Below are 25,794 nucleotides of genomic sequence, written 5' to 3'. Positions count from 1 at the left end.
CTTGGTATGATTCCTGAATTCTGGAGTGGCATTAGAACTGTTGTTTCTTTTTGTACTTTCTGTTTGGCAAAAAGGAAATATCTTTGTTGTTGATTTTTCCTATTGTAAAAATGATACATTTCTAATGTTAAAAAATCAGATAATATAGATAAGCACTTAAAAAATAAAAATTACTTTTAAGTCCATCACTCAGAGATAACCACCATTAATACTTTAAGCAGCTTGACTGAGGTATGACTGATGTTAAAACAGTGTACATATTTACAGTATAAAATTTGATAAGTTTTGACACAAGTATTCATTTGTGAATTCACCACAACCAAGATAATGAACATATTCATGAATACCAACATTTTGCTCACACTTCTTTGTAAAATCTCTCCTTCCTGCTCCTATTTGCCTCTTACTTGCCCCATCTCCAGGCAAACACCATTCTGTTTTCTAGCCCTATAACTAGTTTACATTTTCTAAATTTTTATATAAATGGAATCGTACAGGATATATTCTTTTTTGCCTGGCTTCTTTCTCTTAGCATAATTATCTTGAGATTCATCCAGGTTATTGCATGCTGATTAGAAGGCTGGAAATTTTAGTTCCACCCTCAGCCTTCCGAGGTGGGGTCAGGGACAGGGGCTGGAAGTTGAATCAGCGAATGGCCAATGACTTAGTCAATCATGACTGTGTAATAAAGCCTCCATAAAAACCTAAGAGGACAGCTTTTTGGTCTTTTCTTTTAGAAGAGCTTCCATGTGCCACCAAGCAGGGCCCAAAGCTCCACAAAGACAGAAGTTTCTTTGTTCAGGACCTTGTCCTATGTATGGCTTTATCTGGCTGTTGATTAGCATTCTTTATCATACCCTTTAATAAGCTGGTAAATGTAGGTAAATGTTTTCCTGAATTCTGTGTGCTGTTTTAGCAAATTAATTGAACCAATGGAGGAGATTATTGGAATCCCTAATCTGTAGCCAATCACTCAGAAGCACAGGAAACAACCTGGGGCTGAGGTAGGGGGTGGGGGAGCAGTCCTTTAGGACTGAACCCTTAACCTATGGAATCTGATGCTTATCTCCAGGTAGATGGCGTCAGAATTGAGTTGAATTCTCAGACTCCCTGCTGGTGTCATCTTCTGGAACTGCTTGGTGTTGTGTTTGGGAGAACCTCCTCCCATGTTGGAATTAGGTCTAGGACACTTGAAAGAATTGATAAGGCCCCAAATTAAAAGAATCACTTCCTATTTTATTACTGATAGATACCTGAAGTGGGTGGCTATCAAATGAGAATGGTTATCAAAATTCTGGTGCTAAGGGAGTAGAGTAGTGCCTGAGAATGACCTGTTCCTTTTGCTAATACTGCTCCTTATTATCATGCAAGCAGCCTCCCAAAGAGGCCATTGCTATCTGTATCTTACGTCCCTTAAATATTTCTGTCTCTAATACCTATAGATGTTCCCATGGAAAAAAATTTAAAAGATTTCCCTTTTCTTTTTTCATGGGTGTAATATATTGCCTAAGGAGCCCTGGCATTTCAGGGGTCAAGTGAAGCTGGGTGGAGGCCAAGTGTGTTGAAAAATTTATAAAATCATTTATTTATAAAATTGAGGATGCCTGCTTGTTTTCTTGGGGTCCAAAAGTGCTAGTTACCATCTTTGTGCATCTGGATATATGCACTTTCAGTGATGTGACCAATGTGAATGAGCAATAATAAAGAAGTCATACCTCTTCCTCTTCCTCCTCTTCCTCTTCTAGCTCCTCATCAACTTCAGCTTCTGCCTGATAGTCTTCTGTTTCTTCATCATAATCTTCCATAGTTAACTCCCATGCAACATACTGGAAGGGTTCTGTAAGAAAAAAAAGAAGTAACTTTTGGGAAGATATTTTTAGGATAAAAGGATATTAGCATATTACAGTAGTCAAAGATTAGGAAGAGTGATTATAATGACTGATCTCTTAGTTTAATGTGTATGCAAACAGGTCTTCACAAATTCTTTAAGTGACAACTGGCTGGTTTGGCCAGTGCTCTTTGTGCCCTGTGCTGTTCTGATTAGCAGATTTTTTTTTTTTTAAGATTTTATTTATTTTTTGACAGAGAGAGAGACAGCGAGAGAGGGAACACAAGCAGGGGGAGTGGGAGAAGGAGAAGCAGGCTCTCCACTGAGCAGGGAGCCCGATGCGGGGCTCAATCCCAGGATCCAAGTATCATGACTGAGCCAAAGGCAGACGCTTAATGACTGAGCCACCCATGTGTCCCCTGATTAGCAGATTTAAATATTTGAAATATCAACCCTGAATATACTGGATGCTTTACTTCATAAACCATCAAGAAGGGCTTTAAACTTTCACAGTGCTTTTAATAATATTACCTGTTCTTGACAATAAATGTTAAGATTACAGCTCTTACTTTCCATAGTTTCAACTACTTTTTGAAGTAGTTCCTCTGGAGTTTTGTCAGCAATCTCCAAGTTTAAAATTTGAACGAAAGACTCATTGATTGTTGCTTCCAGATGTTTCCACATGTAGTTGAAATGTTTAATCTTCTCTTTAATTGACTCCATTTCAGGAACATCAGGATAAGCATCTTCTGGAAACTCAGGGAGTACAACTTTTGAGGTAAAGGTTAGAGGAAAGAAAAAAGAGTCTTAAAATATTATATCTTTAGCCATATTGCCAAAATAATTTATACTTTATAGTATTTTAAAAACATTTGAAAGAAATACATTTGTTTTCTAGGTAATAATATAAATTCATAAATTCATATTTTAATTTGTGCTTTGTTCCTTGTATTGGCTTAGACGAATTATTATCTACTAATAAAATCAAAATCAGGGATAATTAATAAGAATTTTTTGTATGGCAACTTTAACTGTTAATAAAATGTATACAATAAAATTTGATGAAAAACAGTACTATACGCTGGCTACATACATTTTTAATGTAATAAGCTAAATTAATGCATATGAGCTGGCATACAACATAGAAAGAAATAGGTAGGAAGTTGGTACTATGCCTAAGATAAGGGACTGGACCCTTTCTAAAAGAATATGAAAAGTATTTTCACACACTTACTACTTTTATAATCTAACCTGTTTCAGATAATTCTTTAGTTTCCAGGCCCTCTTTGGATCCTTTTGAAATTTCTGTTCCAACTCTAGTATCCTCAGCAAGCTCAAATACTTAAAAAAGAAATCTAATAGTTAGTGTTTGAATTTTAAAACATTATTCCTTTATGAAATTTTTGGCACAAAGAAAATTTCAAAACACAGTTTAATTGTATATACTACGTCTAAGTGAAAATACAGTTCCTGTTAAGGTAAAGTATGGCATTAAATATTTAAGAATATAGGGCAGAAAATGAAGAATATTTAACAATATATAAAAAGACATGGACCAAAATAATTGACACATGGCACATATAAGTCTGATGGATAACTATTGTTAAATATCATTCAAACTTCTGTTCACATGGCATCAGACTAGCATTTCCTGATATTTCTTTTAATTTCTTAAGATACCCATGAAAAACTCCAAAAGATCATAAAGTGGCAAGGAAAGACAATGATATATCAAAGTCCCAGCTGTGGGTGTAGGTGTGGCAAAACTCAGGAGAATCTCAACAATATCATTATTGAAGGTATAGAACAAACACTGTTTTCCTGGATGATGTAAGACATGCCTCACATGCGGATTCAGCATAGATGGTTCAGGGAAGGAAGAACTAATTATCTATCTTCTCACCCCATAGTCTTTCCTAGTTCTGAGACACAAATTTTGTGTAGAACAAATTTATATCTATATAATATTATATGAAAAATAATATATATTATATCTATCTATAGAATATATAATTATATCAATTATAATTAGAATAATATTCTATTAGAATATTCAAATAGAATAGTTTAAATAACATTAGAATAGATTCTAATTAATAGAATTAGAATATTCTAATATTCTAATAATATAATTGTATTTAATTAGATTTACATACATAGAATATATGATTAAATATAATATAATCTTATATTAATAATATAATAATCATATTTACATATCTAGAATAATAATATTCTAATATACTAACAATATAATTATATGTAACTATATTTACATATATATATATAACACTGTAACACTGGAAACTGTCTTCCAAGCTAAAGTAATAGTTGGGTCCTCTTTCTACAGAATTCTATAATTAATACTCAAAAGAGAGGATGTAGAAGAGAACAAGCCTTGGGCTGGTCTGGTGGTGACATACGTAAGAGAGTATGGATCCAAAGATTTAGATGAAGAATTGCTTTTGAAAAAGATTTCTTATTTAAAACAGAGTAAATTTTAGAAAATACATGCTGGATGTACTCAAAAAGCACAGGAGGACAACATAGCCTATGAAATAGGAATCATGAAGCAGAAAGAGAGACCAACCTAAGATAAAGGTAGAAATACAAGAAAGCTAGTTGCAATTAGAAAACAATGGAAGGAAATCTAAAATGCAATAGCAGAATTCAAATATGTATCAGAAGAGAGGCAATAAGAAGCAGAAAATAAATCTCATATGGAGGATAACAGCTCTCCAAAGAATAAAGAGAAAAAGAACAAAGAGATAAGAACTATCAGGGAAAAGGAGATTAATGTGGTTGAGAAACAAAAACTATCTAACCAAAAATAATAAAAAGTGATCCTGAAAAAGGAATCAAGCAATAAATGAAGATGCAATTGAAGAAAGCCATTTTGAGCTAGACAAAGACTAGTAGGAAGATAAAAAGAGCTCACTGAATTCCAGGAAAAATTGCTCACATACTAGTAAAGTTAAAAAAAATAATAATGGTATTGAAGACTATCTTTTGAGCATCGCTGAAGGAAAGAAAAAAGAACACAAATGAAGCAATATCAGATTTTTCCTTGTGAAGACAACAGTACAATCTCAACATGCAGAATTTTGAGAAGAGAAGGATATGACAGTAATTTAGTAGCATCTAAATTGTTTTTCATGTGTGAAAGCAACAGATTTACAAGAATGCACACAATATACCACCCTGGATGCTTAAAAAATTATTCAAAGATATAGGTCAGATGATTAAGAGAACTGAGAATCAAAACTAAAATCTCAGGAATGGAGAAACTGGAATCTGGGAGACATCCCAGTGGAGTTATCAACAATCCTAATCCCAAATAGCTGCAGAAATTCATGGCCAGTTCTAGTGGACTGGAAAGGACAGGCCTTTCCTAGTGGATGTGTCCACTAGTGGGCATTCAACGGTGTGGAGGAGTTGTGGCTCTTATAAAACTATCTGGAGGAAGTTTATCAACAATTTCAATCTGAACAGTCATAATCTATAAGAATAAATCTGTGGGAAGACTTAAGAAGTGTCCCAGAGAGGGGCGCCTGGGTGGCTCAGTTGGTTAAGCGACTGCCTTCGGCTCAGGTCATGATCCTGGAGTCCCGGGATCGAGTCCCGCATCGGGCTCCCTGCCCGGCAGGGAGCCTGCTTCTCCCTCTGACCCTCCCCCCTCTCATGTGCTCTCTCTCTCTCACTCTGTCTCAAATAAATAAATAAAATCTTTAAAAAAAAAAAAAAAAAAGAAGTGTCCCAGAGAAAAACTCTCTTAGGCTTGAATCCAGTCAAGTCAAAACAAAAGAAAATACCATGCTTAGAAAAACTGAAAGGAAATATGTCAGAATATTAAATATTTATTGCCCTTTGCTGGCAGAACTATGTTCATTTTCTCCCATCTTTGTATTTGTATGAATTCTACATTTCCTATAATTAACATATCAGACTTGACTGGATATCTGAATGATTTTTATTTATTTTTTAAAAGATTTAATGTATTTATTTTAGGGAAAGAGAGAGAGTGCATGCGAGTCTGAGAAGGGGTGGATGGGCAAGAGGAGAGGGAGGGGGAGAGAGAATCTCAAGCAGACTCCATGCTGGGCACAGAGCACAATGTGTGGCTCCATCCCACGACACTGAGATCATGACCAGAACCGAAATCAAAGGTAGGATGCTTAAGAGACTGAGCTGCCCTGAATGATTTTTAAACACACAATTCAACATCAATTACATCAGAACAAAGATCACTGTCTGATGGACATTTTCCAAATTTCAAGTTGTCTCTTTTCTATTTTCTATTCATCTATTTCTTTATTCTATTCATCTATTTTCTATCAATTTATTGGTACCTGTGGATACACTGTGCAGCTGAGTCATCCTTGAGTTTATGTTCTCAGGGTCAGATTTTTTGTGAGTACAATACCGAGCTTTTTCTATGATTTGAGGTGACCATTTATAAAACCTTTTTTCAGCCTTAATTTTTTTTCCTATGACAGTTCTCAACTGTCAGCAAGTATAAGAATCACCTGATGTGTTCATTAAGATGTAGGTTCCCAAACTCCATCCTAGACTTACTGAACCAGAACTTGGGTGGCTCAGGAGCCTTCCAAATAAGAAACATAGGTGATTTTTTTAAAAGGTTTTATTTATTTGAGAGAGAGAGAGGGAGAGGAGGAGCACACAAGGAGGGGGAGGGGCAGAGAGAGAGGGACAAGCAGACTCCCTCCTGATCGAGGAGCCCAACATGGGGCTTGATCCTGGAACCTCTGGATCATGACCTGAAGTCAGATGCTTAACAGACTGAGCCACCCAGGCGCCCCTAAGTGATTCTTTTTTAAAAATTTATATTTATTTAAATTCCAGTGTAGTTAACACAGTGTCGTATTAATTTGAGGTGAACAATATGGTGATTCAACAATTCCATACATTACTAAGTGCTCATCAAGATAATTGTGCTCTTTATCCCCTTCACCTATTTCCCCCATCCCCCTGCCCACTTGTCCTCTGGTAACCATCAGTTACTCTCTCTAGTGAAGAGCCTGTCCTCTCTTTTTTTCCTCCTTTGTTCATTTGTTTTGTTTTTTAAATTCCACATACAAGTGAGATCATATGGTATTTGTCTTTGACTGGCTTATTCTGTTAAGCATTATACCCTCTGGATCCAAATGGTAAAATTTCATTCTTTTTTTTTAGTGGCTGAATAATATTCCTGTGTGTGTGTGTGTGTGTGTGTGTATCACATGTTCTTTATCCATTCATCTATCAGCTGCTTCCATAATCTGATTATTGTAAATAATGCTGCAATAAACATAGGGGTGCATGTATCCTTTCAAATTAGTGTTTTTGTATTTTTTGGTAAATACCGAGTAGTGTGATTACTGGATCATAAGGTAGTTCTACTGCTAACTTTTTGAGGAACCTCCATACTGTTTTCCACGGTGGCTGCACCAGTTTGCATTCCTACCAACAGTGTATGAGGGTTTTTCTCCACATCCTTGCCAATGTTTGTTATTTCTTGTGTTGTTTGATTTTAGTCATTCTGACAGATGTGAGGTGGTATCTCATTGTGGTTTTGATTTGTATGTTCCTGATGATGAGTGAGGTTGAGCATCTTTTCATGTATCTGTTGGCCATCAGAAACTTAGGTGATTTTGATGCAGATCATTTACTGTATATATAGTAGTCCCCTCACCCATAATTCTGCTTTCTGTGGTTTCAGTTAACCGCAGTCAGCCACAGTCCAGAAGCAGATGACAAGATGTCAGAAGGTCAACAGTAGCCTAATGGTTACGTCACAATACATACATCACTCACGTCACTTCATCTCATCATGTTGGCATTTTATCATCTTACAGCATCACAAGAAGGGTGAGTACAGTACAATAAGATATTTTGAGAGAGAGACCACATTCATATCTTGATTTTGGACTTCCAGCCTTCAGAACTGTGAGAGAATAAATTTCTGCGGTTTGAAGCCACTAAGTTTATGGTAATTTGTTAATGGCAACCCTAGGAAACGAACACATTCCCCAACAGTCTAATTGAAAACAAGCATTGGAGAGCAATGTGGAATTTAGTGAAAATTTAGTAAGCGAGCAATGAAGGGGACTTTATATCATACATCCTATAGCAGACACTGTTGGTAACTCAGTCTTCTTCTTCCTGGCAGAGCTATGATTTTGTTCTAGTGTTTACCCTTCCCTGCATGGCTGAGGAGGGTGACCCCATCTCCAGCTCCAGGAATTTATCCTGACTGGTATATGCCCAAAATGTTGGTTCCTTTCCTTCTGATATCAGGGGAGGGAATATAACTATTGATTTTGAGAATGTTAAGATTGAGTTTTAGCCTTATTTGGGGGTAGGAATCCTGAGCTCTGGCCTTTTTTGAAGTTACATAAGGCTGACTGCTGGCCTGGTGATAATGCTGCTGAAGCATCAACTACTTGCCAGACAGCGTGCTAGGTGCTTTAAATAAAATGTTTCTATCCCTATAAAAACAATGTTTGGTAACTATTCCTAACCCTGTTTAATGAAGAGCCTGAGGTGCAGAACAATGACAGAAGGTGTCATATAGCAGCCAAGTGAAATTTAAGAAATGTTAATGAGATCATATCGATTACCTGCATTTAGAGAAAGCTTCGAACTCCCTAAGCCTCTGGCCTTTGCCTCGCTGTCCAATCTCATCTTCCCCTTCCCTCTTTCTCACTGTGCTCTGGTCACACTCCATTTCTTCCTTGCCCATGGAATTGTGCCCACCTCTGAGCCTTTGCAGGGGAAAGATCTTTGCACAGATCCTTTTCAGTCTTTCTGCCTTGCCTCAAGGATCATCTTCTCAGACGACACTCTTCCTTGGCCATAATGTTTAGTCTTGCCTCTTCCAAACCACCCCACTGGTCTCCACCTTGCTCATTCATTCAACAAACATTTATTGAGCACCTACTAGATCCCAGGCTCACTTTAGTGTCTTCATATATTTTATCCATAGCACTTAACACTATCATAAATGATTTTAGTTATTTACTTGTTTATTCTTATTCTTCACCATCGAATGACAACTCTTTGAAGATAGGGACCTTGACTATCTTGATCATTGCTGAGTTTCTTGTACCTAGGGCAGCACCTGTTGTTTTGCCTGGCACTTAGAAGGAATTCAATAAATATTTGTTAAAAGGATATATTTCCTAATGTTTATTAATAGCCAGCTCTATTACAGGACTGTGAAGTGCTTGGAATAAAGCATTGTGATGAGAGCCAATGGTTACTCTAAGCTCAGCTTCTTGCAAGTTCCATGTAATTTGCCTATACCTAACTAGTACATAAAGAACAATTTGGGAATGATCAAGGTGATTAACTAGCCTCTGAATGCATCTGAATGTAATGACCTTTAAAGCGCTGATTCTAAGCAATACATATGTCATTCCATTCTAAGAAGGCTAGAGAGACAACAGGTTTGAGATGAAGCTTCAATCTTCCTGAGTATTGACAGAGGTAATGATTACCTTGTGGCCCATGACAGAGGAAAAGATGTGTTCTCTAGCATGAAGCATAAAAATCCTGTTCTGGCTATTTTCCTGGGACTGCCAAAATATTGCCACAAACTTGGTAAATAAAATAAACCAATAGAAATGTATTCTCTCACAATTATGAAGGCCAGAAGTCAGAAATTAAGGTGTTGGCAGGGCTGTGCCACCTCTGCCGTGTTAGAGGAGAATCACTTCTCGCCTGTTCAAGCTTCTCTGGGTGCCGTCATTCCTTAGCTTGAGGCTGCATCATGGCAACGTCTGCCTCCATCTTCACATGGCTTTCTGCTCTGAGTGCGAGTCTAAGCCCCTCTACTTCCCTTGTATACAGACAATTGTAATGGCATTTTGGGCCCACCTGGATAATCCTGGATGATCTCCCCATCTCAAGATATTTAGTCACATCTACAAAGACCTTTCTTCCAAATGAGGTAACATCTGCAGGTCTAGAAATTAGGATGTGGACATATCTTTGGCAGCCATCATTACTCTGGATAAAGTTTAAAAATTCCAAAAGTAATGGATTTATGTTAGAACAGTTTTTTCTTTTCTTTTTTTTTTTCATTGTGGCAAATTCATATACCATAAAATTTACCCTCTTAACCATTTTAGGTATACAGTTCAGTGGTATCCCATACATCCACATTGTGGTGCAACCGTCACAACCTTTCAGCCCATAACTCTTTTCACTTGGTAAAACAGAAATTCTGTACTCATTAAATAATAACTCCCCATTCTCCCCACCCGTCAAGCCCCTGGCAACCACTATTCTACTTTCTAACTTTATGATTTTGACTACTCTAAGTACTTCATATAAGTAGAATCATATGGTATTTGTCTTTTTGTGATTAGACAGGGCAGTTTTAAGTGAAAAAAAAAAATTGCCCCCCTTAAGTAATTTAGAAGAGAAGACTTTGTGGAAAAAGAGACCCTTGAATAGAAAAAGTAATCACTGGCTAAACCAGATGCAAGCCCTTCTGTGAAACAGAATATGGTTCAATATGGCCAAAACAGACCCATTTTACAGAAGCGAACCTGCCCTGGAGAAGTCCAGTCATGTCTATAGTGTCTAGCATTGGGCTAGAATTAACTAGAGTAGGATGCTGGCTTTAAAACACCCAAAGTAGGTCCCCTGGGAGAAATAATCAGATTAAAAGCAAAAAACTAAATTGTCCCCTAGACCCGTTACATTAGTAAATACTAATTGTGAGATATTGTGGCTATTGGAATTATGGGGATATGTTTGACATGTCATATTTAATGGATGTCATTTTCTTTTATTTCTTTTGGTATTTTATGGCCTCTCTTCTTACAAAATGTAGGTGGGTGGAAGAATTGTTATCAGTGAAATTGATTAGGTACTGAAAAAAACAATTAAGTTTCTGGTCACACCAATCAGAATGGCTAAAAATAAGTCAGGAAACCACAGATGTTGGCGAGGATGCAGAGAAAGGGGAACCCTCCTACACTGTTGGTGGGAATGCAAGCTGGTGCAGCCACTCTGGAAAACAGTATGGAGGTTCCTCAAAAAGTTAAAAATAGAGCTACCTTACGTCCCAGCAATTGCACTACTAGGTATTTATCCAAAGGATACAAACATAGTGATTTGAAGGGGTACATGCACCCCGATGTTTATAGCAGCAACGTCCACAATAGCCAAACTATGGAAGGAGCCCAGATGGCCATCGACAGATGAATGGATAAAGAAGATGTGGTATATGTATATACAATGGAATATGACTCAGCCATCAAAAAAAATGAAATATTACCATTTATAACAACGTGAATTGAGCTAGAGGGTATTATGCTAAGCAAAATAAGTCAATCAAAGAAAGACAAATATCATATGATCTCACTTACATGTGGAATTTAAGAAACAAAACAGATGAACATAGGGGAAGGGAGGGAAAAATAAAATAAGATGAAATCAGAGAGGGAGACAAACCATAAGAGACTCTTAACTATAGGAAACAAACTGAGGGTTGCTGGAGGGGAGGGGACTGGGGGATGGAGTAACTGGGTGATGTACATTAAGGAGGACATATGATGTAATGAGCACTGAGTGTGATATGCAATTGACGAATCACTAAACTCTACCTCTGAAACTAATAATACACTATATGTTAATTAATTGATTTTAAATAAAAAACAAAAACAAACAATAAAAAACAATGAAGTTTCTGGGTAGGAGCTCAAGTCAATAGAGGTGTGGGACTCCTAAAAGGAAATTGCGTGTTTCATCCTGCTAACTCCCCTGTCTGGCGCAAGGGATCTGATTTTATACCTATTGTCCCATAAAGCTAATGTCAACCTTGTAGTAAAAATGATCTTTGTTGAACTTGAGATTTCTCGTTGTAAAAATTCGTCTTAGTCCTGGTCCTTTTACCAGCTAATAGCAGGTTCCCAGCCCTTAATTGCTCCAGACTGACATCTAGCTGCAGGTATCTGAAGACCATTAGTTTGTAGGATTAGTTTCTAATCTAATACTAACCAAGCTTGAAAGTATTTATGTGCCTCATTGCCACCACAGTGGGGTCCCCTATCTTGCTGCTTTAAGATCCTCTCTGGTCCTAAGAGTGACTTTCATTGCCCATAGACTCCTCCTTGCCCTGCACTAGTCCACCAAACTGGACCTCTCAAGTAGAGCTGGCTTAATGAGTGTGGGAGCTGTGTACTTGCACAAGGTCTTTTGCTTAGAATGGTCTCACACTCAGATTAATGCTCTCTGGCTGTCATTTTGAAATTTTTAGCAATTTTACCTTTGAACTGTTTTGTAAGCAAAATCCAAAGGGGCTCCAAAGGGACAAAAGAGAGGGCATGTGAGCAAAGATATGCACAGTCTGTGTTTGCCATTCCTTGCCCTCACGTTCTCATGAACATTCCTGATGCCCTGTCATTACCATAGAATTCCAGGGGACCACGTATGAGAGATGTAAGTGTGACCAACTGGTGGGGGGGAGGGGAGCAGCTCTGAGAGACCACACTTTCCCTTTAAACTAGAACTTGCTTCAGATGCTGAAAGAAGGTGGTAACATTCAGAGACATGAATAACCAAGGAACCTTTCTTACTCATGTTACTTTCCTGTATTAGCTAAACACTTAGGCTGAAAACGATGACATAGAAGGAAAGGAAAAGATAGGGCAACCCAGAGTTCCCTTTCTTTTAGTCTTTCCTTAATCATTAGTAAGCTAAAGTTAGAGAGTGTCGATAGAACATATGTGCATATTAAGAAGTGAAATAAAAAGCTCAGTTAGTTTTGTGCATGAAACTGACTTGGTATTCTGTTAAGGATGAAATGCATATAATGGGAGCCTGGGTAGCTCAGTTGCTTAAGTGGCCAACTCTTGGTTTTGATTCAGGTCATGATCTCAGGGCTGTGATATGGAGCCCTGTGTCAGGCTCTGCTTAAGAGCTAAGCGTGGAGCCTGCTTAAGATTCTCTCTCCTTCTCCCTCTGCCCCTCCCTCCCCCACTCCTGTGCTCCCTCTCTCTCTCTCAAACAAGAAAAAAAAAAAAAAAGAATGAAATGCAATTTATGTCCAAGCTGCAAAATACAAACTGTAATTTTGGTGATATTAGAGCATATGAGTTAAATACTCCTATATTTGCATTTAAAAATAGCTTTGTACAACATAAACAGTAAAATTCATGCCAATGAATAAAATTAAAAATTTTTGTCTACTTAGAATGAGATTAATTAGCAAACAAAAAGCACCATGAAAGCTGAGAGAGAGGCCATGGAAGAAAAGAAAAAGCTTTACATTTTAGTATGTTTAAAAGCACTTTTTCCTGGGGCGCCTGGGTGGTTCAGTTGGTTAAGCGACTGCCTTCGGCTCAGGTCATGATCCTGGAGTCCCCGGATCGAGTCCCGCATCGGGCTCCCTGCTTGGCAGGGAGTCTGCTTTGCCCTCTGACCCTATCCCCTCTCATGTGTTCTTTCTCTCTCATTCTCTCTCTCTCAAATAAATAAAATCTTAAAAAAAAAAAAACCATGTGACTCACAGATTACATGACTGACCCTGCTCCTGACTGCCGGTACCAGGGCAGAGAAGATTTGGCTTTCCTACCACACCACAAACCATGTGATTTGGACTAAATGGCTGCTCCCTGGGAGCTCATGTCACCATTCTTCACCTGCTTCCATTTTATTAATGTAGAAAAGACACAAATACATGCATGTGCACACACAGACACACCCAATAGACAGGAGTAGAATGAAGGACATGGCCCTCAATAGAGTCTAACCTGATTCAGGTTCTGTTTCAGGGACCTCAGGTGCTTCAGACTCCTCAGGTAAGGATCCCTTGGTGTCCTCGGCTACCTCCAGGGCCTCAGACCCTTCCTGAACTTCAGGCTCCTCACCTTCAATCTCCTCTTCAGCCTCCGGTTCAGCCTCTTCTACTTCTAGAAAAAATGAGGAGAAATAAATTATTATTCAGTTTAGGTCAACAAATATTTAATTGGGTGCCAGACAGTCTGATTGGTGCTGAGGCCAAAACAAAGAATAAGTAATGGTCCTGCCCTCCTGGAGCATGGGGTTTGATGAGGGAGACAGATACTTTGTCTACATATTTCATCTATTCAAATGTAGCGGCAGTGTGTAGTACATGTGCTCAGAATGCTATGGGAGCAGCAGCCTAAGGGTTTTAACAGTAAAAAACTGGAACCAGCCCAAAGTCCATTCAGTAAGGATAGGGATAGAACTACACTGTCTGATACGGAGCCATTAGCCACGTGTGGCTATTGGAACACTTGAAATGTGGCTAATCCAAATTGAAATGTGCTGTAAGTATAAAATACAAAATGGATTTCAAAGACTTAGTTTGAAAAACTGAATGTGAAATATTTTCAGTAATTTTTGCACTGATTGTTAAAATAATATTTTGGACATAGTATATTAAATAAATATAATTAATTTCACCTGTTTCTTTTTACTTTTTATGTAGCTACTAGAAAATTTACAGTAACATAGGCAGCTTGCATTATATTTTCATTGAGCAGTACAAGGCTAGATTTAATGTATAATGATGGATTTTCTTACACCTAATTACAAATAATGGAATCAATATGTCAAATGTAAATTTTAAAAGCACAATTCCAAGCTTTATGTAGTTGCATGGAAGTCTTTCAGGAAGAAGATGGGGTAAATGGTGTCAGAAAACCCATCTCCCAATTCCTTTTAATATATTCATTAAGTTGAAAAACAAGATATTTCTGTGCAGATGATATGAAAAAAAAAAAAATGAGCCTGTTTTCTGGACTCCTGTGGAAATTTCTCCCCCCAGTGAGTACCTTCCAAGACTATCTGGTATGAGATACCTTTGGCATCTGAATTTTGATCTGAATCTGGATGATTAAGCACCCAGAGCAAAGCAACTTAAAGTGTTCTTGGGGCACCTGGGTAGCTCAGGCTGTCATGATCCCAGGGTCCTGGGATGGAGCCCTATGTCGGGCTCCCTGCTCAGTGGGGAGCCTGCTTCCCCCTCTCCTCTGCCCCTCCCCCCTTGTGCTCTCTGTCTCTCTCTCAAATAAATAATAAAAAATTATTGAAAAAAAAAAGAAGAAAAGCAAAACATACCTAAAAAAAACAAAAGTGTTCTTATAGGTCTGGGTCTGTATCAGGACTACAGTGCATGTGGTTTCTTAGTATATGACTCTTTTGTGTCATATAGAGGAATTTATGGGGATACACACAAGGAAGGAACAGCATTTGCTGAATGGGTTTGGGATGCAATTATATGCTGTACAGCAAAAACTCACAATGTATCTCTCATAGTAAAAAATAACTTCCAATATGCATACATGTAAATTATTTATTTTGAATTCTTATCCATATTAGGGAAAAGAGTTTATATAATGACACAGAGAAGTGTAAAAAGTTCTAATACTTTTTCTAGAATTCTAATGGATAATCTGTGTACCAGAAAAGTTATAAATGGACTGAAAAGTGTTCTAAGATCCTTATACTATCTGTGATTTTTACCAAGTATGTGTTATATTAGTTATCTATTGCTTCATAATAAATTACTCCAAAATTTAGTGATTAAAGCAACAATAATCACATATCATCCTTGCAGTTTCTGGGGTCAGGAATTTGGGAGTAGCTTAATTGGTGGTTCTGGCTCTTGGTCTCTCATGAAGTCAATGAAGATGTCCTTCAGGGTTGCAGTCTCTGAAGGCTTGCCTGGGGCTGGAGGATCGACTTCCGAGGTGTCCACTCAAAGCCTGAACTGAGCTCCTCAAGGAGCAGAGATAAGCCCTGTGTTAAGTCCTGACCCACAGAAAAGTGTACAGAATAAAAATGATAGTTGTTTTACAGTTTTGGGGTGCTTGCTGCCAACAAAGGAAAACTGAAATAGATACTTTTCACTCTTTTGTTTCATGGACCCTTTTGGCAGTCTGGTGAAACTTACGGACCCTCCTTAGAATAATGCTTTCAAACCCATAAAATAAAATACATAAGAAAACAATTATATTGAAATACAGTTATGAAGATATCAAAATAAATTTTGTGCCATAGGAAATTCGTGCATCTTTACTAATGCATTAAATAACAAGAACTAGCAGCCGGTCTAATAACTACCATCATTTTGGAATCGTGATTTAGCATAAAGAGGATATATAGAACTATAATGTGACATGAAAATATCTTAGTTTCTACTGGTAACAAAGTCAAGATACTGCTGATACTATTATGACTTGTTGCCTATATTAATTACTAAGTGAAGGAAATACTAAATTTCAGGTAAAGTTTAGTGAAAATAAAGTTGTAATTATTTTCCCATTCAAGTTCACAGACCTCTGAATTTTATCCATGAACTCTAGGTTAAGAACTTCAGTCTTAAAAGAAACTGTTGGAGTAAGTTCTTGTATAATGGAGATGAAAATTTAAGTTCAAAGACAATGGGTATAGCAGGAGATTGGCTGTTTTCTCAACTTCTGCAGGATCCTTCTACTAGAAGTAATTCCAACATCCATGTGTCCTACATGACAAGGGCAGCATTTTAAGACAAGCTGCTGAGCTTCCTGCTGTGGACCCGCAGAGGGAGCATGCGTAGGTATTTGTGTCAGAGGTCTTTTCCTATGACTCCATTGCTCTAGTGACCACACAATTTATTATCCAAATTGGAACACTGAGAATGAAAGTGGGTCAAATAAATATTTCAGTACCATAGGCATAGCATAAACCTAGACTCTCATGGGCAAACTGGGAAATACGGTCATGCTGTCTGTAATTAACCTGAAATACTGCAGTTGCCTGCAGTAACAAAACAAAATTAAATGACACATTATTAATGATATAAATCTGTGTTTGCCTTTTGCTTTCTCGCTTATAGCTTCCAATAGCCTTTGGTCTTCTTCTATTCTCAGTGCTTCTTCAGCAGCTTTTCTGAAAGGAAAAGGTCCAAAATTTAATCACCTTTGGAAATTGAGACATCTTACAATATTCTAGGATTTGAGGCCTATAGTGGTAAAAAATTGGGTAAATTGTGTATAATGTTCATTACACTCTTTAACTTTACAATGTAAATGTTTAATTTGCTCATATTGAAGCCACTTAATTTCAGGGTTGGTTTGTTTTTTTCCTTTTTTTTTGGTTAAGAAAAGTTGCAATGTTACACTTTAAAAAATTTTGGCTATTAATTAGGAAATCTGCCAAAATTAATAAAAGATTGTCCAACTCTAAGCTGCAAAGGTAAATGGGAGAAGTACCATTTTCCCTTTTGAATAAGAAATGTTCACAAAATATGTTAAGTGACAGAAAAGTGTAATATAAGACTATGTATAATACAATTTTAATTTTGTACTTAAAGTTTATATAAATAATGATCAAAAGCCTAGAAGGATGCTAATCAAACTGTTAATAGGAATTATCTCTGGATGCTGGCATTATGAGAGTTTTTACTTTTACTTATTATTTTTTTGCATTAAAAATTTTTCTATACTGAATAAATAGATAATTATCTTTTAATCAGAAAAAATTATTTCCTGACTTCTTTTCTTTTCAACATTGTAATAATGAAATTTGAAGAGCCTTGAAATATGGAAACTTAAATGTCTGGAGGGAATCTATTTTTCATTAGGATTGAAACACTAAGCCTGCCTTAATGATGAAGATAGGTATAAGGAAAACTAGTAAAGTGATGGAGAAAGGCAATATTTATTAAAAATTAAAATGTGTATACCTTTGGGCGCCTGGGTGGCTCAGGTGGTTAAGCGACTGCCTTTGGCTCAGGTCATGATCCTGGAGTCCCTGGATCGAGTCCCGCATCGGGCTCCCTGCTCGGTGGGGAGTCTGCTTCTCCCTCCGACCCTCCCCCCTCTCATGTGCTTGCTCTCTCTCATTCTCTCTCTCTCAAATAAATAAATAAAATCTTTAAAAAAAAAATGTGTATACCTCTGACATAGAAATTCTATATCTAGGAATTTAGCTCTCAGGAATCGGCATACTACTGCACAAAGAAACATGTATAAGAATGTTGATTGCATCTTTTAAAAATAATATCAAAAAACTGTATCAAGTATTCACCAATAGGGGATGAGTTAAGTAGAGCTCATTCATATCAGCTGCCCACTCTGGGGCAGTTTTCCTGACTATTTTACATGTCTGTCATTCTCCATATTCAGTGTTCTTTGCATCCTTTCCCCATCCTGTGAAAATCTAGTTACTTCTATTGTCTTCAAAAGACATTACTACACTTATGGAGATATGTCAGGAAAACAATAATTAAAGCCATTTTTTTTTTAAGATTTTATTTATTTGAGAGAGAGAGAGAGAGAGTACACTGTGAGCGGGGGGAGGGGATGGTGGAGGGGCAGAGGGAGCGCCTGTGAGAGAATTTCAAACAGACTCCCCGCTGAGTGCAGAGCCCAAGGCGGTGCTCCAGGACACGGGGTGAGGGTGGGGGGCAGGGGGGCTCTCATGACCTGAGATCATGACCTGAGCTGAAACCAATAGTCAGAAGCTTAACCGACTGAGCCACCCAGGCGCCCCTTTCATTTACTTTTTATTGTATTATTTTTTCAATTTGTGGGTACTGGTCAGTAAAATTATTTAAGTCACAGATAAATATGGTAAAAAAAAAAAATCTTACCTGTGCTCATTTTTTTTCAGTGTCTTTTGAGAGCTGACGCTTGTTCTAGAATAAGTTTGATTTTGGGCCATGAAAACATCCACAACTCAGTACTTTAGACACTCTGAAAATATTTGTAAGCCTACTGTTTTTCTTAGAATTTAGTTAGAATTGGATCTACTTAGTAGACCACTGTTTTGATATTAAAGACATTTCATAAATGTAACTTGTAAGTAGGTATGTAATAGCTATATATATATTTTTTTAAAGATTTTATTTATTTATCTGAGAGAGAGAATGAGATAGAGAGAGAAAGCATGAGAGGGGGGAGGGTCAGAGAGAGAGGCAGACTCCCTGATGAGCAGGGAGCCTGACGTGGGACTCGATCCCGGGACTCCAGGATCATGACCTGAGCCGAAGGCAGTCGCTTAACCAACTGAGCCACCCAGGCGCCCGGTATGTAATAGCTATAAAAGATTCATTAACTGGTTTTATTATGCCAGACATATTTTACCTTGCTGCTTCTTCCTCCTTTTTTTTCTTTTGCAGTTCATCTAATAATCTTTCTAAAATCTTAGAGTCAACTTCAGTCTTATTCTCTAAATACAGTCTATTAAGTAAATATTTCCCTGAAATACAGATAAAGAGAATAACATTAATTTTGAAGCTCTATAAAATATAGTGAGAAACAGTTTGGAAATTAACAACAAAAAATTGTTCCTGCCTATATCCAAATATATTTCCCTTTAAGCATTTATCTAAATAGAGTCCAGGTTCTTTAAAATATCGAGACTGTCTGAAATCCTTTCTAAGAGGTATATATCGGCATGGTAGAAATAACTAAAACATGAAAAGAGGTGGTGTATCATATTTCCCCCCTGGAAACTCTCTTTTCAAATATATTTCCTTACAAGGCAAGATGACAGAATATTCTTGGCTCCTATGTCAAAGATTATTTGACCATATATGTATGGGTATATTTCTGGGCTCTCTAGTCTGTTCCATTGGCCTAGGTGTCTGTTTTTATGCCAGTACCATACTGTTTTGATTATTATAGCTTTTTTCAAAGTGACAGAATAATTAAAATTTAGTTCTGCTATCTTTATGTCTTTAATATTTCCCATTTGAGGTGTTAAGGACTAATATATAGTCTTTACTCTCAGCCTTATATATTTTTCATTTAGAAGTTAGAGTGCTGATTGAGAATGGGGTGTTAAATTCTCAGCTCCAAAGAATAATTGTAAGGGCCTGATGGAACGTCCAATGATCCAGCACACCATTCCTGCCCATCTACTTGGTGAGTGGATGCCTCATTCTGTGTACCTCTAGGTTGTGAAGGGAGTGCTGGGGTGATATTTGTAACTAGGGAGAGGGAAGAGTTTTCCATTTTGTATTTTAACTAAACATATTGTCAGCAATAAAAACTTCACTTTCAGATTTACATGATAAATATTTACTAACCATTGTTTTCTGTATCTGATAAATAGATTACTAAATCAGGTATAATTCCTTTCTCGACTAAGACTATCCACAGTTCTTTCATAACAGGGCAGTTGTCCAGTATCCATCCTCCATACTTTGGGGCACCAGAAAACCTATTCGTGTTTTCTTCAACCACCTGTGAAAAAGGACAACTGATATTATCATCACAGCCAGAGAAGTCAAGGATACTACTTTGATATATCGTTTTTGCAGACCCTAACCAATTATCTTCTGAATTCTTCTGACTCGAAAGAAAAAAAAGTCACTTAATTTTAAAAGAGACACTTAATTTAAAAATAAATAAAATAAAAATAAAAGAGACAATTTTAAAGCAATAAAGCTCTCTAAGTGTTTAAAATTAAGAATGGGAAGCAAAAGCCTTTATTAAATAAATATAACAGTACATTTTTGCTATCTGTTATTCTGTATTACAGAATTCAGATCCCGATTTAGGAGGTCTTGGGCCCAGGAGTGTGCATTTCGAACATGCTCCTAGGTGACAGTGGTCCATGGACCCCTCTTTGAGTAGCAAGGGCCCAGTCCAGCTTGCCTGTTTTCGTGACAACACTCTTCACTTCCCTTTTACTTTTCATTCTTCAGTGTGAGAGCTGAGAAGGTACTGATACGGTTACTAAAAGCAGCAGGAAGGAATTGGGTCAAAATAAACCTTGCAGGTGCTTAGGGAGTTCTGCTAAACTTTGTCCCCAACCCCCCTCGGGCAGAGCAGTAGCTACAGCTTCAGTGCAAGTATGGAAATTAGTAATGTGGACCTGTGAATACACCAAGTCTGAGCGGCTCAAGTTTGTGTGTCATCAGGTAATCACAGGATATCTGAAGTCAAAGGGGAAGAGATGTCACAAGAAAGGGTATAATTCACTGGCCTCTGCAGAATTTAAGATTACCTACTTTATGAATTTCCATCTGAATGAAGAGTCCTTTTTAAAAAATTCTTTTTAACTTTTAACTATTTTATTTAAATTCAATTAGTTAACATATAGTGTATCATTAGTTTCAGATTGAAGAGTCTTCTAAAAAAATTTTTTAAGCACTTTGAAATGCTTAACAGAATTAAGGGAAAAAAGAGAAAGCTGTAAAAAAGAAATATAAATGAAATAAGTCAGAGAAAGACAAATACTGTATAATCTCACTTATATGTAGAACCTAAAAAAACTGAACTCCTAGAAACAGAACAGATTGGTGGTTGCCAGAGGCAGGGGTGGGGCTGGGGAGAATGGGTGAAGGTGGTCAAAAGGTACAAATTTATAGTTATAAATAGGTCCCGGGGGCGTAATATTCAGCATGGTTTGACTACAGTTAACAATATTATATTGTATATCTGGAAGTTGCTAAGAGAGTAGATCTTAGAAATTCTGATCACACATACACAAAACTAAATGTGTGAAGTGATGGGTGTTAACGAAAATTATTGTGGTAAACATTTCACAATATATACATATATCATATCATTATGTTATACACCTTAAACCAATACAGTGTTATATGTCAAATACAACTCAATAAAACTGAAAAAATATAAATGGTTAACGAAAATCTTACTGTCCAGTTTCAAAGATATGAAAATGAAAGCAACATTGAGATATAATTTATAATTTCTCCATCTCATTCAAATTTTTTTGAAAAAATTAATGCCTTCATAGTATTTTATCAAATGAATAGATCTTAATTTGTTTAATCACTCTCTCACTCTTAAACATTTACATAATTTATAATTTTAATATAACACTGTGATGAACATCTGCATATGCAAATCTATGCCCAAATGTTATATATTTTTTTAGGTTAGATTCCTAGAAGATGTGTTTTTAGGTTCATAAAGGTATGAACATTTTAAAGGTCTTTCACACACATTGCCACATTGTTTCCAAAACACCTGTATCAGTTTTCACTTCTCCTATGTGACCATCTCATTATAGCCTCACTGGTATGGATTGTTATACATTTTTAAAAATCTTTGGCAATTTGATAGGTAAGAATTTATATCTCACTGTTTTAAGTTTCATAATTTTCTTGAAATTTGAACATTAAAATTTTCAATTAACCATTTGCATTTCTTCTTTGATGAAACAACCTGTATCTTTTTCCTGCTTTTACATTAGGATATTCCATTTTCCTTGATTTGTAAGAAATCTTTGTATTAAAGAATTAATAGGTCATATTTATTATAAATATTTTTTGATCTTTGTCCTAAAATTATGATTTTCATGGTTTTTTTCATAGAGAGACTCATTATTAAGTAGCCTCTCTATTGAGCTTTTGCTTTAAGTTTTTCCACTGTGTTTGTGCAGGTCCAAATGTGGAAGTTGTCTTTCTGACTTTATCTCAAGTGACTTGGAGGGAAGGGAGAAGTGAAGCATTATGGACACATCCACTGCCTCAGGGAAAGAGATCGCTGACAGGTAGGGGGCAAGTGCACAAGGCACTCAGGCCTGGACATTTCAATGCTGAGGGGAGGAAAGTTTCGGGGGGTGAGGACTTGGGTGCCTGAGGATACAGGTTTTAGACGTATCAGCAAAACAGCTTCGGCGTAGGAATCTATTGAGGCAGATTCCCCAGTTGAGATCATTGTGGAGAGAAGAGGGAACCTTCCTTAAGATTTCATATCTGAAAGAAGTCCAGAGTGTATGCCCCAGCAGGAGGCGTGGCAGGACTCTGAGCCTTGTGGGGCAAGTGGTAGGGAGGGGGCCCCAGGGAAGCATTTGTGTATGGTCTGTGTCTGGCCTGGCCGGCACCAGAGCCATGGAAGTGGGCTCTCAGATGTCTGACCAACTGAAAATAAAGTGGCATTCTCTTTGGACATCCTCAGGGGAGGGGTGAGTGGGAGAAAGCAATATTTAGAAAAATGGTATAACATTTTCATGCACTATTCATCCTTCTATCCCTTTGTGATTTTTAACTTAATAAAAATTTTTCCCCTTCATTTAAACATGCTATTTCTGCATTCCCTTATTCTATGCTATTTCATGTTTACTCTTAATTTTACTACTTATGAACATATATATGTATATACATATATATGTGATTATAGATACACACACATACATGTGTTTATCACTTGTATATCCAAGTACTTATCACTGAAAAAACATACCTAGGGAGACAGCGATTAAGAGAAGAGACTGGGAGAATCAGGGAAAGTATATAACACAGAGAGACGTGGCGGGGGGGGTGGGCATAGAAAAATATAATGACCATGTGAAGAACACAGATACAAGGGCAGAAATGGAGATGTTTTTGAGAAAAAACCATGTGATGAGGGAAGCAGAGCAAAAATGACGTATCACACGGGGAAGGCTGCAGTGACTACAGAAATAGGCTGTGGTTACGATGCGCAGCTGGATAGGTCATGGGCTAGAAAATGTACAGTGGCAGGTTAGACACAAAAGCCTCACTTTCCTTGATGTTGTCCCCTGGACATTTTTCTGTGAGGTACGGGGCAAATAACTCTGGCATAAGTCTAGGTAACAGCTTCAGTTAACACAAGCAAATAGGAGCAGGAAGAAGTTCCCCGTGTCCCCCAGCCTCTGCTTGTATTGTGTGCTCTGTAGCTCATCAAGGCGGAAACCAGGTAAAAGTACAAATGATTTAGTGTGGAAAAATGTGCATTCTCCATTGCAAGACAGTGACTCTTCTTTCTCTTTGGTAGAAATGACACATCATTATTTCTGTATTTTTAAGGCTGCAAAATATTGTTAAACTGTAATTCTAAAAGATTCTAAAAGGAGCTGAGATACAGATGTGTTTCAGAATCTTCCTTAACCCATGACTCCAGGGAGCCATGCCTAACTCTCCAGTTTGCAAATGAAATAAAACCTATTCATTTTTCCTGGACAGGATCATACATTGGACCCAAGTGCATCATTCATACCTGTTCTGCATATGGGCTATGAGCTTTAGATCAGAAAATGAAATTTAGTGGGAGGTACAATAGAAAAACAGGATAAAAAAACAATTACAGAAACAACAATTGGAAACCAAAGTAGGACCACAACAACATCTAAAATAGGATCAAAATACATCAAATACCTAAAAATAAATCTAATGAGAGACACTGAAGACCTCTCCACTGAAAACTACAAAACAACACTGGGAGAAATTAAAGACTAAGAAAAAGTAAGGCTATTCTATGCTCATGGATTAGAAGACCCAATATTGTGAAGATGGTAGTTTCCATCAAATTTATTTATAGATAGAATACAACCCAATCAAAACTCCAGCAGATGTGTGTGTGTGTGTGTGTGTGTGTGTGTTTGCATGTGTGTGAAAGTTGATGATTCTAAAATTTATGTGGAAGTAAAAAGGACCTATAATAGCCAAGATACTCTTGAAAAAGCAAGTAGAACGAAACAACTTATGACACAGGGAAGGATGCAGTGACAGGAGAAACAAGCTGTTGAAGGATTCCGCCTTCCAGATTTCAAGATTTAGTAAAAAGCTACAGTAGTTAATATGTGTGGTAGTGGAGTGCAGATAGACAAATAGGTCCATGGAACAGAATGGAGTATCCAGAAACAGACCACACAGATATAGCCACTAAATGATAGTGGGGAAAGGTTGGTCTTTTCAATAAATGGTGCTGGTACACAACTGTAAGAGTATGTATGTATGTATGTATTATAATTATTTGTTATTGAAGTATCATTGATATACAATATTATATTAGTTTCAGGTGTACAACATAGTGCTTCTACAATTAAATACATTACAAAATGCTCACTATGATAAATGTAGTTACCATTTGTTCTGTCACCATACAAAGTCATTATAATATTACTGACTACATTCCCTATGCTGTATTTTTTATCCCCTTGACTTCTTTCATAACTGTAAGTTTGTATCTCTTCATCCCCTTCCTCATGTTGTGGTTTTAATTTGTAGTTTTCTGATAATTAATGATGTTGAGTACATTTTCATATGCTTATTGGCCATTTGGATATATTTTTTGTATACACAAAATTAATTCAAAATTGATTTTAGCTCTAAATATGAAAGGCTAAGCAAAATTTACAGAAGAAAACCTAGGAGAATATATATCTTCCTGAACTTGGACAGCCAAAGATTTCTGAAACAGGACATATGAAGCACTAACTATGAAAGAAAAAGTTAATCAATTGGACTTCATTCAAATTAACTCCTATTATTCAGAATAGAATATATTTGTAAAGATAGTTGCAATATCTAACAAAGGACTCGTATTCAGAACACATAAAGAACTGCAAATGAAAACAAAGAAAAACTATTAAAAATGAGCAAATGACATAAAGGACCCTCTTTATCTCGCTACCTTTTTTTAATGACTTTATTTTTTTTTTAGAGAAGTTTTAGGTTCAGTCTAGCTACTTTTTTTTAATGATGTTATGTTAATCACCATACATTACATCATTAGTTTTTGATGTAGTGTTCCATGATTCATTGTTTGCATCTAACACCCAGTGCTCCATTCAGTACGTGCCTTCTTTAATACCCATCACCAGGCTAACCCATCCCCCCACCCCCCTCCCCTCTAGAACCCTCAGTTTGTTTCTCAGAGTCCATAGTCTCTCGTGGTTTGTCTCCCCCTCCAATTTCCACCCCCCCTCATTTTTCCCTTCCTGCTATCTTCTTCTTTTTTTTTTTTTTTAACATATAATGTATTATTTGTTTCAGAGGTACAGGTCTGTGATTCAACAGTCTTACACAATTCACAGCGCTCACCATAGCACATACCCTCCCCAATGTCTATCACCCAGCCACCCCAACCCTCCCACCAGTCTAGCTACTTTTTAAGAATAGTCTGACTACTCACAGAGACCATCAAAACTGATGACAAGTCAAAGTCTCCTGCACAGGTCTCTGTTCTCTTGAGAAAGACAATCTGATATGAGATTTGATG

At 37.0% G+C, this 25,794-nt stretch overlaps 1 protein-coding gene across 1 annotated transcript in view; it reads right to left on the bottom strand.

Moving 5' to 3' along the window:
- AK9 (adenylate kinase 9) overlaps positions 1–25,794 on the bottom strand; it is a 126,996-nt gene that overhangs the window by 50,381 nt on the left and 50,821 nt on the right. Inside the window, 7 exon segments of the mRNA XM_044917549.1 lie at positions 1,716–1,837; positions 2,398–2,598; positions 3,080–3,169; positions 13,594–13,752; positions 16,665–16,738; positions 18,937–19,051; positions 19,884–20,040. Of these exon segments, the coding sequence (XP_044773484.1) occupies positions 1,716–1,837; positions 2,398–2,598; positions 3,080–3,169; positions 13,594–13,752; positions 16,665–16,738; positions 18,937–19,051; positions 19,884–20,040 (918 nt within the window).

Source organism: Neomonachus schauinslandi, chromosome 8 (assembly GCF_002201575.2).
Source record: "Neomonachus schauinslandi chromosome 8, ASM220157v2, whole genome shotgun sequence".
Classification (NCBI taxonomy): Eukaryota; Metazoa; Chordata; class Mammalia; order Carnivora; family Phocidae; genus Neomonachus; species Neomonachus schauinslandi.
Note: the sequence above shows the minus strand (reverse complement) of the source record. Positions and strands in the feature narration are given on the sequence as shown.